The 15,430-nt window shown below is 44.6% G+C and overlaps 2 protein-coding genes across 2 annotated transcripts; both read left to right on the top strand.

Annotated features, from left to right (window-relative positions):
• Window positions 1-97: 97 nt before the first annotated feature.
• Window positions 98-4,816, top strand: ndufaf4 (NADH:ubiquinone oxidoreductase complex assembly factor 4). The gene is made up of 3 exons (XM_084560014.1): window positions 98-687; window positions 828-919; window positions 1,923-4,816. Exons 1-3 carry the CDS (start codon window positions 552-554, stop codon window positions 2,232-2,234), a joined length of 540 nt encoding a protein of 179 aa, XP_084416140.1. The 5' UTR covers window positions 98-551; the 3' UTR covers window positions 2,235-4,816.
• Window positions 4,817-5,472: 656 nt separating this feature from the next.
• On the top strand, window positions 5,473-15,017 carry gpr63 (G protein-coupled receptor 63). The gene is made up of 2 exons (XM_084559883.1): window positions 5,473-6,237; window positions 11,143-15,017. Exon 2 carries the CDS (start codon window positions 11,258-11,260, stop codon window positions 12,488-12,490), a length of 1,233 nt encoding a protein of 410 aa, XP_084416009.1. The 5' UTR covers window positions 5,473-6,237; window positions 11,143-11,257; the 3' UTR covers window positions 12,491-15,017.
• Window positions 15,018-15,430: the final 413 nt, after the last annotated feature.

The raw sequence follows: 15,430 nt of genomic DNA, 5'->3' as shown, positions 1-15,430 counted from the left end.
GTTTTTTCGGGGCTGGGCTTGGCTCCTTACTTCCAGTGAAATTAATTCTGAATGCTTCAGCATACCAAGAGATTGTGGACAATTCCACGCTCCCAACTTTGTAGGAACAGTTTGGGAACGGCCCCTTCCTGTTCCAACATGACTGCACACCAGTGCACAAAGCAAGGTCCATAAAGACATGGATGAGAGAGTTTGGTTTGGAACAACTTGAATGGCCTGCACAGAGTGCTGTGTCCAGATAGTAATAGCAATCTGGGTTTAAGGCAGGGCACAGCTGTGGTTGACAGACACAGGACAGGGCAGGTCTCCAGTCTTGTATGGCATTCATTCATTCATTCATTCATTCATTCATCTTCCATAACCGCTTGTCCTCTGAAGGGCTTGGCATTTGGGTATTTTCAAAACAATTAAAGGGAATAATACACTCCTCCAACCACGCGGTGTCGCTGCTGCCTCCTTTGTTCGGTTTTTATTTTTGTCGCGAATGGAAGCTTCTCGCTCGCCGTCGCCACCAGTTTTGAAGCAACTTTATTGCTAACACATAACAGACCATGGGTGCTCGGGTCGGGCGTATGTTCCGAAACTTTAATCTAGAAAACAGAGTGCAACGAGAAATCTCCAAGGAGAAGCCCAGGCTGGCTCCGCGCCACTCGGTCCCCCTGCCGCCGACGGACAGCGGCTCCGACGGTGAGTGTCTGAAAGCTCCGCTGACTTGTGTAACGTCCAACCTCATGAGGGTCATGGCTGTGTGACTCCTAAGCTTCTCAGAGAGGTACTTTCATCCCGTTAACGAGCTTGTTTTGTGTCTCTGTGTGTGTGTGTTTCAGTGGCGGAGTCGTTGAAGCAGAAGAACGATCCGCTGCTGTCCCACCTCAAGAACTTGTATGTGGAGTCCAGAGATCCAGCAGCAGCAGCAGAGGTCAGACTGAGAGGCTGGTTGTCCATGTGTGTGTGGGAAATGATCTGACGGTGGTTTTTATCTATTTCATTTAATGGAATCAAGAGAGGATTCAACCTTTGGCGACAGGTGGAATAATAATATGAGCTGCTCTGTAGGTTCAGCTGTTGTAGAGCTCTATAGGCCTGTGTCACATAGAGGTCGATGTTCCTGGTTATAAAAACAAAAAACAATAGAGACACAGTAAACGTCATTGTCAAGAAAGAGCTGGAACACCCAAACTGCATTCAGTTATATGCAGTGTCAGCTCCATAGTCATCACTGTCACATTTGTCCAGAGGTCCTGGCAAGCCCTCCAAAAGAGCACGTATCCTCATGGTCGTAATAATTAGGCGTCCTGAACGTTACACAAAAGGGTCAGCAGTTCGATCGAAGTGTCCTCGAGCAAAACACTGAACTGCTGTGTGAATGTGTGCGTGTGATGTGTCATTGTGACTGTAAAGCGCTTTGAGTACCAATAGGTAGAGGAGCGCTGTATAAAAACAAGACCATTCATCGTAAATATGTAAATCAGTTCTGCAAGGTGCACCAAAGCTTAATCAGATCATCTAGTTGATGTGGGGCATGTATGGACTAAGTATGGCGTTTCGTCTTACTTCTTAAATATCTGCATTATCTGCCGTGAAACTCGTTTATTTTGTTATCATACGCTAGTGCTATTTCCCGTTGAGTCTGGAATTACCTGTTGTCTATTCGCGAATGTGCAGCGGTTTGAAAACCGGTTTGTTGACTCAACGGGGAATAGCACTAGCGTATGATAACAAAATAAACGAGTTTCACGGCAGATAATGCGTTATTTCGAGGCTGCGTTTCGGTGCCCCAGTCACTCCCACTATATGGATATACGCAGATCTAAATATCGTCCGAACGACTCCAAATGACACCAAAGTTATATGGGTGAGTAAACGACTGTATGTTTCAAAGTAGCCATTTTTAAAAAAGTAATTTATTCTTATTCCCGCAGCCATCGAAGGCAGTGACTGCGCGGAAAGAAGTGGAGCGACGACCCCTCAGGTTCAGTATGCCAGCGAGCGCGCTCGGCCTGGTGGATCTCACAGACGTTCCCAAAGGCAAACTGACCATCGTCGAGGCTCTGAAGGCCTTGGGCAGTCACCAGCACCAACCCCAGCAATGGACGCCGGAAAAGATTGCACAGGAGTATTCTCTGGACTTGAAAGACACGAAAGCACTTCTAGAGTTCTTCATCCCCTTCCGGGTTGAGATCATACCCCCCAAATCTAAAGCCGCCATCCAGAAAAAGCCATCCCAGGACTAGAGTCTTCGTTAATGGAAGTCAAATGGGGAAAATCGTGTTTGATTTATTTATGTATTTAGTATATTTCATTGGGAGAGAAACCTGGAGCTGCTGAGAGTTTCTCAAGCAGCGAGTGGTTTATTGATGGCTAGACGGGATGGGGACATATTTGAGGTTTTGATACAAACTAAAAAAAAGAAAATCTAAAATAATAACCACTGACTTTTAATCTTAAAATGCAACACTGGTTCTTTGTAGTCCTTTTTGAGAATGGTCAATATACACTTGCCAGTTCATTAGGTACACCAGTGAAAACAAATGCAGAAAGGTGGTAATTCAGGCTGTTTAGCCTAGCCTGCTGACTAAAAATGGAGTCGACCAAAGTAATAGAAACGTGTCATTACAACACAATTCAATAGTTCTACAAACCAGAGTCTCCAAAATGAAAACACAGTTGAATCAACAGCTCTCTGAGTTATGAGAAACAAATGCTGAACGCCTGAACCTTCATGAAGCAGAGGCTCAGTGTAGGACTGTTAGTTTTGACTAGTGTACCTGATGAACTGGCAAGTCGATGTACTTTAAATCCTTTCTTCTGATGGTTAAACACAAAGCTGGAGTCAGGATGGGGTTAGCGTAGCTTAGCAAAATGATTTACTGATTTACTGAGCCTTCCCCAGTCGTCCCACGTTGCCAGGTCGTCCCATGTTGAAAGGCCACGCCTACAGTCCACTGACCCATTATTCAGTAACGTATCCACGCACCTCCATGACTGCAATCACTAGAGATCACAATCACTTTGCATCTACCTGCATCGACCGTAATCATCCATTGTTGTACGTGAATAAAAATGTAATACTTCATGAGTACTTTTAATAGTTTAAGCTCAAGTTGCTGATGATACTCGCGCACCTAGCTGAAATACTGAAGGCAGGAGTGTGTTTTTACACACAAAACAAGCATTCATACATTAACACACAGGCAAGAGATCAATATTGACTTTCTCATCTCACTCTGGCAAAGGAAGCAAACAGCAGTTTGTTCCCAACATGGCATGCTGCTTTATAGTGTTAAGACTGTAGACTTGTGTGTGTGTATGTGTGTGTGTATCCAGCGCAGTGGATCCTTGATACTATGATTCTCCATGGCAACAGGTACATAAAGAGCAGCGTCTCTATTTTAATCCAGCGCAGACCGTGACATTTATTAAAAACGGCAGCGGAGAACGAAGTCAGTCAATAAGTTTGAGATTTTCCTTTCTGGATGATAAAGTTGGAATCCTGTTGCTGTGCTGCTGTGAAGTTTTAAAATATCTTTATTCAGCTGTAACCTGACTAAGATATGGAGTTTACCCATGGCTATGTGATTGTAAAGTCAGTCCAGACAGACTGTAGATTTTTTTTTAGGTGCCTGTATTACACTTAAATCAAATTAAATTGTTATATATCAATCTTGGACACACATATTTAAGCCCGGGACTAAAACACACTGTGATCAAGCTTGCCATGCAACATTTCTGAAGTTGGGGAAAACGACGGCACGGCAATTAAGTCGGTAAAATAATTTGCCATCACGCTCACTGCAGCACGTATTTCTGCGTAACGGTAAAATAACATTACATGCAACACAGAAGGACATGCATGTGTGTTTGATTTGTGATTGGCATGCCTTTTGATTATAGCCAAACCTTAGCTGACAGTTCTTACCTTCAAAACTGTGGAGCTAATCTTCAGTTGAGTTGCTTTATTATTTTCTTCTTCTTTTGTTTTAATTATTTTGGGGATCCACTGTAATTCATCTAATCATTCATCAGTTCTGTCAGTGTAGACATGTGTCGAGAGCAGTCGGCCACATTAGTGTGCTGTTTTAATAAATTTTAAAAAATGAAGTCAGGTGTCTAAACAATATTGTGTATGAGAGAATGAGAATGATCTGGTTGCATCAGCTGCTGCATATACGCACACTTTTTAAAAAATAAATAAAAAACTTTTCTCTTCAGTCTCATCCTTAGTGTTGCATTTGATTGGGCCAAAAGGCTCACATGTTTATAGATGGAAAATTCTCCATGCATGCTCCCTTTCTCGTCTTCACCCACTGACTGTGTACGTTTGACCACCCACAGCCGTAGACTTATATGCCCCACAGACACATCCACGCGTGCCCAAAAACAGCGCTTCCTCCAGATGGAGCCACGCCCCTTCTGCGTGGCCCGCTGTTACCATTGGGTGTTGCTGGAAAAAGAGGCGTGGCTTACAGAAACTCTACTTTTGCCCACGCCACTGGCTTGTGGGGGTGTCAGTTATCAGTGGATGTTGCCCAGGGAGAGAGAGGAGAGAGAGAGAGAAAGAGGAGGTGGATGCTGCCGGAAGTTGTGTTGTTGTGCCTTCAGAATAATAGACGTTTCGAGCAAACTGCAGAGGAGAAATATCAGTGTGCTCAGTGAAGTGGTGCTAGCGGTAAATGTCTTGTGAGCAGCTAATCTTTATCGTTTTACAGTTCTCTCATGTTTGAGAAAGCATTTATGATGTGAAACTTAAAATCAATTCTAATTCCACTTTCAGAGGCGATAAGAAAGAGGTTTGTCTTGTCGTTTCAACCATGTATAGCAGGTGCAGTAGTACATAGTGGTATGAGAGAACCATGGAGCTACATGAAGACACAGGACGAATTACACTACTCAGTAGTGAGCATAAAGTGCCCATATGTTCTACTCTTGTCCCAAAATACAGAAATTCTTGAAAATTTCTCTCTAATTTTGTCTGTGGTTCTAGGTATTCAACTAAAATCTGACGATTACAGTATATTACAATATTAGGAACTATAGGATCAGTGTCACTACTGGTAGCATGAGGCGATACTGCCTGTACAACCCTACAGCGGTTGTACAGGCAGTCCAACTCCTCCAGGATGGCACATCAATTTGATTCCTGGAGACGGGCAGGTACTCTGGGAGAGCTGGACGGGACCGTAGAAGGTCCTCAACCCATCAGCAGTACTGGTATTTGCTCCAGAGCCCTACAAAGTGACCTCCAGCTGGCCACTGGTGTGAAAGTGTTTGACCAAACAACCATAAACTGATTTTGTGAGGGTGGCATTTGGGTCCTATGGGTTGAGGGGCCTCTGTGGATCATCCCACAGATACTTGATCAGTTTGGGATGTATTGAATTTGGAGGCCAGGTCAACACCTTGGCTGCTGCCATTAAGGAGTGGTGTGGGTGCCTGGTCTGGTCTAGGTGGGTGCTACGTGTCTAAGTAACATCCACGTCCAGATGTTTCCCTGAAGATCATTGTGTTGTCACAAGATGGTCAATGTTCTGTCAGTGGTTTTTTTAATGTGTAAACAGGTTATTTATTCACTAACATCGTCTTGATTCAAAGCTAATACATCTTCTTTTCATTTCATTGTGTCAGTTTAGTGTGAGGTCTTCTGTTCTTGTTTGTTGAACAGGTCAATAAAAGCGATTCTTTGGGCCTTTACTTTGAAGGTCCAGACAGGAAGTAGCATGTGCTCGCGCCGCCTCGCAGCGGGGCAGCCCACAGTGAGAGTAGTTTGTAGTTTGTGTTGTGATCATCTGGACTCCCCACGCAGTAGACAAGGGTTAACAGGCATATCGGTTTATTTTTTGCAATGGAGGACGGGTTGCTCGACTGTCACACCTGGATGAAGGAAAGCGGCGAAGAGGGAGGCAGGATAAACCCGACCTAAGGCTTGTTCGCTCCGTGAAAAAACAAAAACAACAAAAAAAGAAAAATCAGGGGATGCCCGTGGAAACCAAACTCGCAACTGCGGATTTCACTTCACCCTACGGCTCCGTTTGTGTAGGTGGTAGCATCGCAGGCTGTCGCGCCGTTGATAAAATACACATCCGACCGGGGGGTCTGCGCTGAAAGCTGTAGCGGCGGTGTGCTCGTCTTTGTCCACGCCGACGAGGAGGAGGCTTTTCCGGGCGGCGAGATGCTCCGCTTGGGGGGGCTGAGCTTCAGCGCCTGAGCTCCGGGCTCCGACATGGGAGAATGAATCAGGTAATATCAACGGTACGAGTACGACGTTAAAACACTATTATTATTATTTATTTAATTAATTTTACAAACATGATGCTCGTGTCAACAGGGCGGTTAAGAAGTCCCTGTGGGCAGTTTGTCGTCTCAACCGTTTTGTTGCTATAACAACGAACAGTCGCTGATAACCGCCGAGTTCTTCTTTTAAAATAAGCGGCGACTGTCGCTTAAGACTTGCCGGGGTCGGCCTGCATCGCTGTTAGTCGGAGAGACGTTTGCTTCGGCGTTGACTTTTATTTATTTATTTATTTAATTTGTTTTATTTTTATGTCACAGATGTAGATAGATTGTTGAAGTGATTTATTCTGGCCTGTGTTCTCAGTGACACCGTCGTATCTAACAGCTGCTAGTTCACTGCTCTATTCCTACACGATTTCCACACAAACCAGTCATAGCAAAACAAAAACTAAACAAATCATAGGGTAACAATGAGGCTTTACAAATTAAACAGTTTGATATTGATTTGCTTATTATTCGAGCACAGACAGACTTATTGTCGTCTGCAACCGCTGCTGATGGCTAACTTTAAATGCCAAACGTTTTAAGGTCAATCTCTGATATTACATTTAATCTGTTTTTTCATGAAGCAATTTGTATTTGACATAGTTATTTGTTTTAGTATCTAAAAAAACAAAACAAAATCTTGTTTTCTAAAGCTTGATTTATACAACCACTGCACATTGACAGCGTATGTACGACCGTAGTTGGTATTGTTATGTAATTACCAAAGGCACCAAAACACAATGTAAACAAATGTGGATTAATAGTTAAGGGTCATTGAGCGTGCTGTAAAAACACCACCCAAACACTAGTCGGCGCTGTGTCTTTTTTTTATTTTTTTTGCCAGTCGGGTAAATTTTTGTTTCTACCTCCTGCTTCACTTTCAACAGTGGCGACGGAAACGTTCGCCGAGGACGAGTCGTACAAATGTTTGTACCTCCGAACCTCCCCAGTTAACCTTTCCTCGATGTGTTCCAAAACAATCAATTGGAAAATTCCCGAGGTGGAGAAGCGGCCGGAAATACTAAAGCGGAAACATGCGACTGGGGAGGTGCGCGTCAGCTACGGCGCTAGGGTTTGCGTAAGGTCTACGCTTCGTGAAATTGACGCAGAAGCCTAAACCGCATATTAGTGTCCCTAAAATCACCGCAGCACAGAATAGAGAGAAGACGTCTGAGTAGATGGTGTGAAGTTGTCTGTTAAGATGCCCAGTCATCCAGGTCAGGGTCTGTCCGAAAAACAAGATGTTTATTGAAGATGTTTCATCCAAGTAGAGTCTTCAGCTCTAAAAGACTGGCGGGGAGTTGAGGCCTAAGGCTCATTTAAAATACCGCTGTGCTTAATTTTCAACAATGGCGACTGAAACCTCTTGCCGAAGACCGGTCATGCAAATGTTTATATCTCCTCAGTTAACCTTTCCCTGATGCGTTCCATCTTTACTGATCTGAAACAATCAATTTGAAAGTTGCGACGTTGGAGAAGCAGCCGGAAATACTAAAGCGGAAACAAGCTACCGTTCCTGTTTAAACCGCAGCTCCCCGCCAGTCTTTCAGAACTGAAGAAGCTTCTTGGAAGAGTGGAGTTTTCAAGAAACTCGTGGTGACGGGTCACTGTCAAGTCGACGGTTTGGTTATCTGGTCGGGGACTTTGTGTTTTACATCGTACTCCTCTCATCCCCCGGTTTCCTGTCGTGAAAAGCTACGAAAGTTACTTTAAAGACCAGATCCCACGGACACCTTATTATAAAGTCGACAACGGATGGCTGTGTTTGAGGATATTTATGTTTTAGTGTTTATTGGATTTTTAATTTGTTTTCAGTCTTTTATAAAGTCCTGTTAACGGTTTCAGATTTAAACGTATCATAGAATTTGTTGTACCCGTACCTGGATCAAATCTACCACTGATAAATATACGTTACTTCGAGACAGACTTGGGTTTTTCTCACACAGACGTGTCAACATTGTTTCACTATGTAAACTGAAATAAATCAGTGCTCTGACAGGTTGTCACTGCTTTAAACGACCTCTCAGTACACGCCACAAGGGATTTACTAGGCAGGATTCCAGTCGACCACTTCCCTCCTTCCAATTCAAGGTTATGATGTGTGAAAAGCACATAATCGTGTTGCTACTGCAGCATTTGAACATTTCCTTGTCTTGCAGAACGCCAAGTACCGGCCATCCATTTTTTGCCGCACATTTACTTGATTGCTTGGAGGCTTGAAGTGGCTATTTTAACATTTTAGGTCACTGCACCCTTAAAAGCAACGGAGAGCGATACAGCTCTGCCCTCCCCGTTGAGAAAGGCCGCCGCACGCTGTGTTCAGTATACCGATGTGCGGGGCCTGTATCTATATGGAACACGCCGTGAATGAAGCGGGAAGTGGGCCAAGATAAAAGCGGCTTCTCATTTGCTCCGGTTCGCCAGGTTTTTTTATTTATTTTTTATTCTGACAAAACAGCGGTTATTGCAGCAAACAGTACGCTTGTCAACGCCGTGACACAAAGCAGAGTCCTCTCGGGATCGCTGCCGCCGGTCTGTTTATCTTCTTAATGCAGCTTTTTTCGCCTTTGGAGTGTCTTTGTGACGTGACGGCGCTATCTGTTGATTGGCTACATATCCAGGTATCACAGCAGCAGCAGCAGCAGCCAAGCTGTGATTTACCATGGCTCCCGAACACGTCGACAGTGAGCTCGCCGTTGAACGAACACAGCCACGTAGGACTAACTCTAACGAAAGACCTAATCTGTCAGCAAAGTTCCCCCATTTACGAACTCGGACTCTTTTCCTGCTGCACAGTTATTACGTGGCGTTGCGGCTCGGCCATCGTAACGATTCCAGGCAGTCAGAAATAACAGCCTCCAATGTTTATACTAGTGATAAGGTTTTTTTTATTGCAGTATTTGTCTTGTCCCCAGTTGCACACTAGCCGTCAGTTGCCGACAGCTGTTAAGAAAAGCACTCTGACGGGAGTCCTTATCACACTTCACACACAGAAAGAAGAGATTTTTCCGTTTTACTCTTTGGAGAAACGATTTGCGTTTTCATTTTCTTTATATGTTCTGTTTTAATTCGAAGAGAGAACTTTACACACTTTCTTTATGAGAGGTAATGAGCAGATCAGCGGTAACATCAGGTCTTGCTGATGTACACCAGCTGTTGTGTGCCGGCAAATAATTCTATCCACACTTAAATATTTATTTTGCCTTTAACAAATGGATTCATGAGGAAGTTCACTCGCATTTAATCCATCGCGTAGCTGCAGTCAAACAAACTGTAATGAAGTGCAGCAGTAGTAGTAGTTGTTGTAACCTAACTGGAAATGAGTGCCTTCTTAAACGGTTGGAAACATCCAAACCAAATTATTAGTACAGATAATCAGTGTAACCCAAAGTTATAAAACAAGACGTGTAGGATGGAGAGATGGAAAATAGCCTAGAAATGTTAAAGTTATGACACTGGTCAACGGATAAGCAAGTCAAGTGGGTAAACCTATTAAAGAAATTCTCCCCTGAACATCTCTAACCTCCTGCCAACTTACATGCCGGATAGCCGAACTCAAATAGTCTTGGGATATGACGTTCAGGTTATGACGTCTGAAGGCGAAGCTAATTGCGTCTAAGTTGGAGGAGCTGGTTAATAAACGAACATGAAGCTAAGCTAGCCACGCGCATCCGACGTCTCTACGCAAACAGTGTTGCCCTCGTTCCTTGTCCCCTCATTACCGTGGAGTTTTGTCCAGCTAACCGAAAGCTACTATCAGCAGCAAGCTAGGCTACAAAAGTAAAGCTAGGGGTATCCTCACCACAACATGGCGCTGTGGATCTGGGAAGGAAACCGCTGGAAAATGAAGGCAGTTAGACATTTATAAGTTGTGCAATGTGAATGTTTCGTGAGGCGGTAGGAGTGAAACATACACCGTGGATGCTAGGTCTCATACAGCTGTTTAAATCTCCAAAGTTAAGATGTACACCACAGCACTATTAATAAGGTTTGTTGGAGTCATTGTACTGTTAGATTCTGGAGAAGGCTGTACTTTTATGTATAAAATAAAATGAAAAGGAGTAGCTTAGTTAAGGAGTAGCATTATTGTCTGAAGACGCTTTCCAAAACCTGGTCTGAAACCCCCAGAGCCCCAGAGCGAGCACAAAAGCAACATTGGTAAGGAAACACTTTCAGAACTCCTACTAGGGAAAAGTGCTCTGGAGTGCCACTTGAAGCTGGAGGTCCTACTAGCGACGTCGGGGCAAATCGATGTACCCCGACTTCACTGAGATGCAAGCAGCCTGACGTCACGGAACAATGGCGGCGCCAATGGAGATGCACAACGTGAATGTTAAAACATCATTTACTAGACTATAAAATGCATCTGTTTTTTTGTAGACACTTTCTTGAGCGTCTACTGAGAAGTTATCACCTGTTGCTGATGGAAAAACTTTGGGAGACCTCAATTTCGTACAGTAACTTCGGAAGCAAAACAAATATCATCTTATCATGGTCGGCCATGTTTGTTGTTTACGTTCAACCTCGTTCTCCTGGAACGCTTTGAGGTCGCATCTAGTACGCTCCATGTGGGATAAATCCGACCTTCTGGATCCCAGCTTTCTGGAATCCTGCTGATCAGGATTGGATCAGGGGCAAAACAAATACACAGATCCATAAGTCCTATGTGTTTGACGTTAGCTAAGCCACATCCTCTTGGGCAGGGTGGATCATAAAAATCTGTATCAGTTGTGAATTAATTGGGTAACTGCAGTAGTGTAACTAAGTGGATGTTAGGCCCACTCTTACTACAATTGATTTGATGTGTTTCCATCATGACCTGGATTTACAAAAATAAAAATTCACATTGTTTTTTTTACATCTTAGGCTCTCACATCCGTGAAGATGGCAACACGTGACACTGAGTTGACGATCTCCGCATCCACGGCATCATGCTCGATGTGAATTATCCCGTGACGATGCCTGTTCACCCTGGGGAAGAATGGTTTACTCCACTAGTTTTCCCCTCTCAGAGGCGGGGGACATTAACACCAGTCTCTGCTGCCTCGTTACGGGGCTGCTGAATCTTTCGGAGAGGCCGCAGATGGAGGACATCTCTATGGCGAACGTTTCCCTGGGCGCCCGGCCTCCGCCGGAGCCGACTGCCCCGGGGGCGGAGGGCGCGCAGGTCCCGCAAGGCGTCGGCCTGCCTCTGCAGATCTTCTTCTGCGTCGTCATGGTTGCCATCCTGCTGGTGGCCCTGTCGGGGAACGTCGTGGTGTGCCTGATGGTGTACCAGAGGTCCGCCATGCGCTCGGCCATCAACATCCTCCTGGCGAGCCTCGCGTTCGCGGACATGATGCTGGCCATCCTGAACATGCCCTTTGCTCTGGTGACGGTCGTGACCACCAGCTGGATTTTTGGAGACGTTTTCTGTCGGGTTTCAGCCATGTTGTTTTGGTTGTTTGTGATGGAAGGCGTGGCTATACTGCTTATAATAAGCATCGACCGCTTTCTTATTATTGTCCAGAAGCAAGATAAGCTGAGCCCGCAGAGAGCTAAGCTGCTCATCGTGGTCACCTGGGGACTCTCTTTCATTTTCTCCTTCCCTTTGGCTGTTGGCTCCCCTCTCCTACAGATTCCCCCCAGGGCCCCTCAGTGTGTATTCGGCTACGGCACTGAGCCCGGTTACCACGCCTATGTGTTGATACTGATGCTAGTCTTTTTTTTCATACCCTTCATGGTCATGCTGTACACGTTCATGGGGATCCTGAACACCATCCGCCACAACGCCATCCGCATCCACAGCCACTCGGACAGCATCTGTCTGAGCCAGGCCAGCAAACTGGGCCTGCTGAGCCTCCAGAGGCCCTTCCAGATGAACATCGACATGAGCTTCAAGACCCGTGCCTTCACCACCATCCTCATCCTCTTCTCCGTGTTCACAGTGTGCTGGGCGCCCTTCACTGCCTACAGCCTGCTGACCACCTTCAGCGACGGGTTCTACCGGAAAGACAGTTTTTTTCAGATCAGCACGTGGGTCCTGTGGTTGTGCTACCTCAAGTCCGCCCTCAATCCTCTCATTTACTACTGGCGCATCAAGAAGTTCCGCGACGCTTGCCTCGATCTCATGCCCAAGTACTTCAAGTTTCTTCCCCAGCTGCCGGGCAACACGAAGAGGCGCATACAGCCGAGCGCCGTGTACGTATGCGGGGAGCACCGCTCTGTGGTTTAATCGAAAAAGATGTGCTCTGCGCTGTTGAAAAGACACCTTTACGTGATCTGTCATTGCTGGGCCTGTTTTTGTTATTTGGCGGCATGGCACACTTCTCTCAGTAGGCGTTCAGAATGAAAATATCATTGCATTAACAAGGCAGAAGGCAGAGCAGGCGTGGCTTACTGCCGCTAGAAGATCCAGTCAAGAAGGTCAAACATACGTGAGCTTTAAGGCTCGTTAGATAAGAAACTACTGAACGCCGCAAAAGATAACACCATGTAGAAACTGGGCATGGTATTGTTAGATTTTCATCTGCGCTAGTTGCAATTCCAGACTTGAATTTCTAAACCGTACCTTTTTGGTACCTTGCTTGGAGAATGATTACGGTTGGGTCGGTGGATGATGCCGACTGACTGACACTTAACCTTAATACACCTCCTGTGAAACACCTCTTGCATTTTTGCGTCAACAGATGTCTAGATAAGATAATCTGTTATTTATCTAATCTGTCTAAAACAGCTCCAACACTAGGAACATTTTCAATCAGGGTCTTACAAACTAGCTTTCAGTGGGGCGCCTGACCGCTCGCCACACCAATCTTAGGTCAATGACGCCAACTCAGGTTCTTCTGCGCAACCTAACCAGGGAACGTCCGTCACTTGACAACACGCGGTTGTGTATAATGGAGAAATTACGATCCTTAGACCCGTTCAGGGTTTAGGATAAGTCTGTGAGATATTCACTGTCAGCCTCTGTTGACAGTTTCGGCTAATGTTGTGGTGCAGTGTCCCGTACTTGGAACTAAAAGGTTCCGGGGACTAGTACATGGTTCTGGAGAGTGATCCCAGCAAACACCTCCCATCCATCGAGCTAGATTTATGTTCTTTATGTTGTTTTTACAGACTAACCTCCTAGTGTGCGCTGCAGATTCGATTGACCTACCTAGTGCCATGCCACGTGACCATTCATTCTATACTGCCCTTGCACTATCTGCCCCAAAATACCATTTTTTAAATTTTTTTTTAATGCAGTGCTATTGTCAATTTGAAGATTACAAGATTCTGAATAGATCACGGCAAACACAACTGGACTCACTGTGTGAAAGACTTTTTCATTCAATCAAAGAGGCACCCTCACCATCGTCAGCTTAGATGATTATCCGGTGAGACCAACTATTTTCGTTTGATCTGAACAGTGTTTAATTTTACCCGGGTGAGAATAGTCAGCTGTTTAGCTATTTACGCCAAGAGTCGTAGAGTGACCTCTCACCCCCTGCCCTCAGGCTCCACTAAAACGCAAACGCCGCTGCATGCATGCACGGTTACATGCCACTTCATCAGCTAAGTCAGTAGCTACGAGCTTGTGGGAGAAGTCTGCCTCCGTGGTTTGCTGCCGAGAAGGTGTAAAGGAAGTCATGTGTTTGGTTGAATGGGGCGACAAACCAAAAAGACTGGGGTTTGTGTCTATTGTGAAATCATACATCAGCGCTGATATAGTTTTAATACTTACATGGCTTCTTCACATTTTAAATATTTAATTTCTTTCAGCTACTTTCAGTTTTTTAGTGGAGTTTTCGTTTAGGCGACAAAGCTGCTTTATTGGGTTTAGGAAAAGACGATGGTTTGGGTTAAAATCAGCCCTCTGTTAACGTTAACTATAATTTAAAAAGCCTTTCTGCCAGGTGCAAATAGAAGTGTTGGCTACTGACATCTGGGTGCTAATAGCAGCTACCTTAATTTAATAAGCTTCCCATTTTGAAAGGGAAATGCGACGTCTTGGCAGTCGACAACATTCAGGACTTCAACACCTCTCCATTTCCCCCCCTCTGTACAAAAGTGAATCTAGAATAAGGCATGCAAGAGCACTGTCATACTGAAGAGGTGACGCCACTGGCAAACAATCCCACCTTCTGCCTTCAGACAAACATACATTTCTGAAGAGAAGTCTGCAGGTGCCCCCACACCTTCTGTGTGAAGCCCATCAGTTCCTCATACACTTGATTAGGAAGAACGAACGCTCAGTGGGGGTGGTTGTGACTTACCCCACCCAACCAGCCGAATGAAGACAGCTTGGCTTCCATTCTGGGGAGCCGTCATGTTGTCCAGATTAATACAATCTGTGGTTGATATTTTTCAAACTTGAATCTTGAGCTCATCTTGTACACCACACTGGAAGTCCAGATGCCTTTTCAGCATGTGAAGATTCGAAGTTATTCAGGCCATCTTACATCAAGAGTAACCAAATGACGGACAGCCGTCCTAGCTGTCGAGTCTCGGAACAGACCAAACAATCGGGTAGTAGTGCTGTTTAAAAATGTTTGTTACTAGTGCCAATTCCAGTTGAGCCTTGGTACAAATACTACAAATACAAGGCAGATACTTATTTGGTACCAAAGTTCTCTGTATTGCTAAGCCATAAAACAATTTGCCTAAAATGAATCTAAAATTGCCAAAATGCTTCTTAAATGAGGAACTAATATGTACGGAAGCAGAGAACGGCCATGGATTTTTTTTTATGCACTGTTATATCGCGATAACGACTTATCCTTATCTCGATATAACAAAGATCGTTATCTCGTGATAATGCATTAATTATTTTGTTATCTCGAGATAACAAAGATCGTTATCTCGAGATAGCGAAATCGAGTCGAGATAACAAATGAATTATTTTGTTATTTCGACATAACAAAATCGTTATCTCGTGATAACGAAATAATTAATTTGTTATCTCGATTGCGTTATCTCGGGATAACGAAATAATTAATTTGTTGTGTCGAGATAATGAAAAAATTTATTCGTTATCTTAATTATTTCGTTATGTCGAATTAATTGCCACGAACTGCCATGAACGGCTTCTGTAATCTTGACACAAGTGGGCTGTTGTTTGTGCAGAAGGAGCGTATCCGTTAAGTTTTGTTTGACTGAGGAAAGTTTTGTTTCTTTAACGCGTATGTAGGTT

This window comes from Chelon labrosus, assembly GCF_963514085.1.
Source record: "Chelon labrosus genome assembly, chromosome: 14".
NCBI lineage: Eukaryota > Metazoa > Chordata > Actinopteri > Mugiliformes > Mugilidae > Chelon > Chelon labrosus.
The sequence above is the reverse complement of the archived record's forward strand: the minus strand, read 5'-3'. Positions and strand labels throughout refer to the sequence as shown.

What these genes read in the sequence shown, in the direction of transcription:
- ndufaf4 (XM_084560014.1), top strand. Translation starts at nt 552, where the DNA reads ATGGGTGCTCGGGTCGGGCGTATGTTCCGAAACTTTAATCTAGAAAAC. An exon ending in GACGGACAGCGGCTCCGACG is followed by an intron (nt 688 to 827) that starts GTGAGTGTCTGA and finishes TGTGTGTTTCAG; the next exon opens with TGGCGGAGTCGTTGAAGCAG. An exon ending in ATCCAGCAGCAGCAGCAGAG is followed by an intron (nt 920 to 1,922) that starts GTCAGACTGAGA and finishes TTATTCCCGCAG; the next exon opens with CCATCGAAGGCAGTGACTGC.
- gpr63 (XM_084559883.1), top strand. Translation starts at nt 11,258, where the DNA reads ATGGTTTACTCCACTAGTTTTCCCCTCTCAGAGGCGGGGGACATTAAC.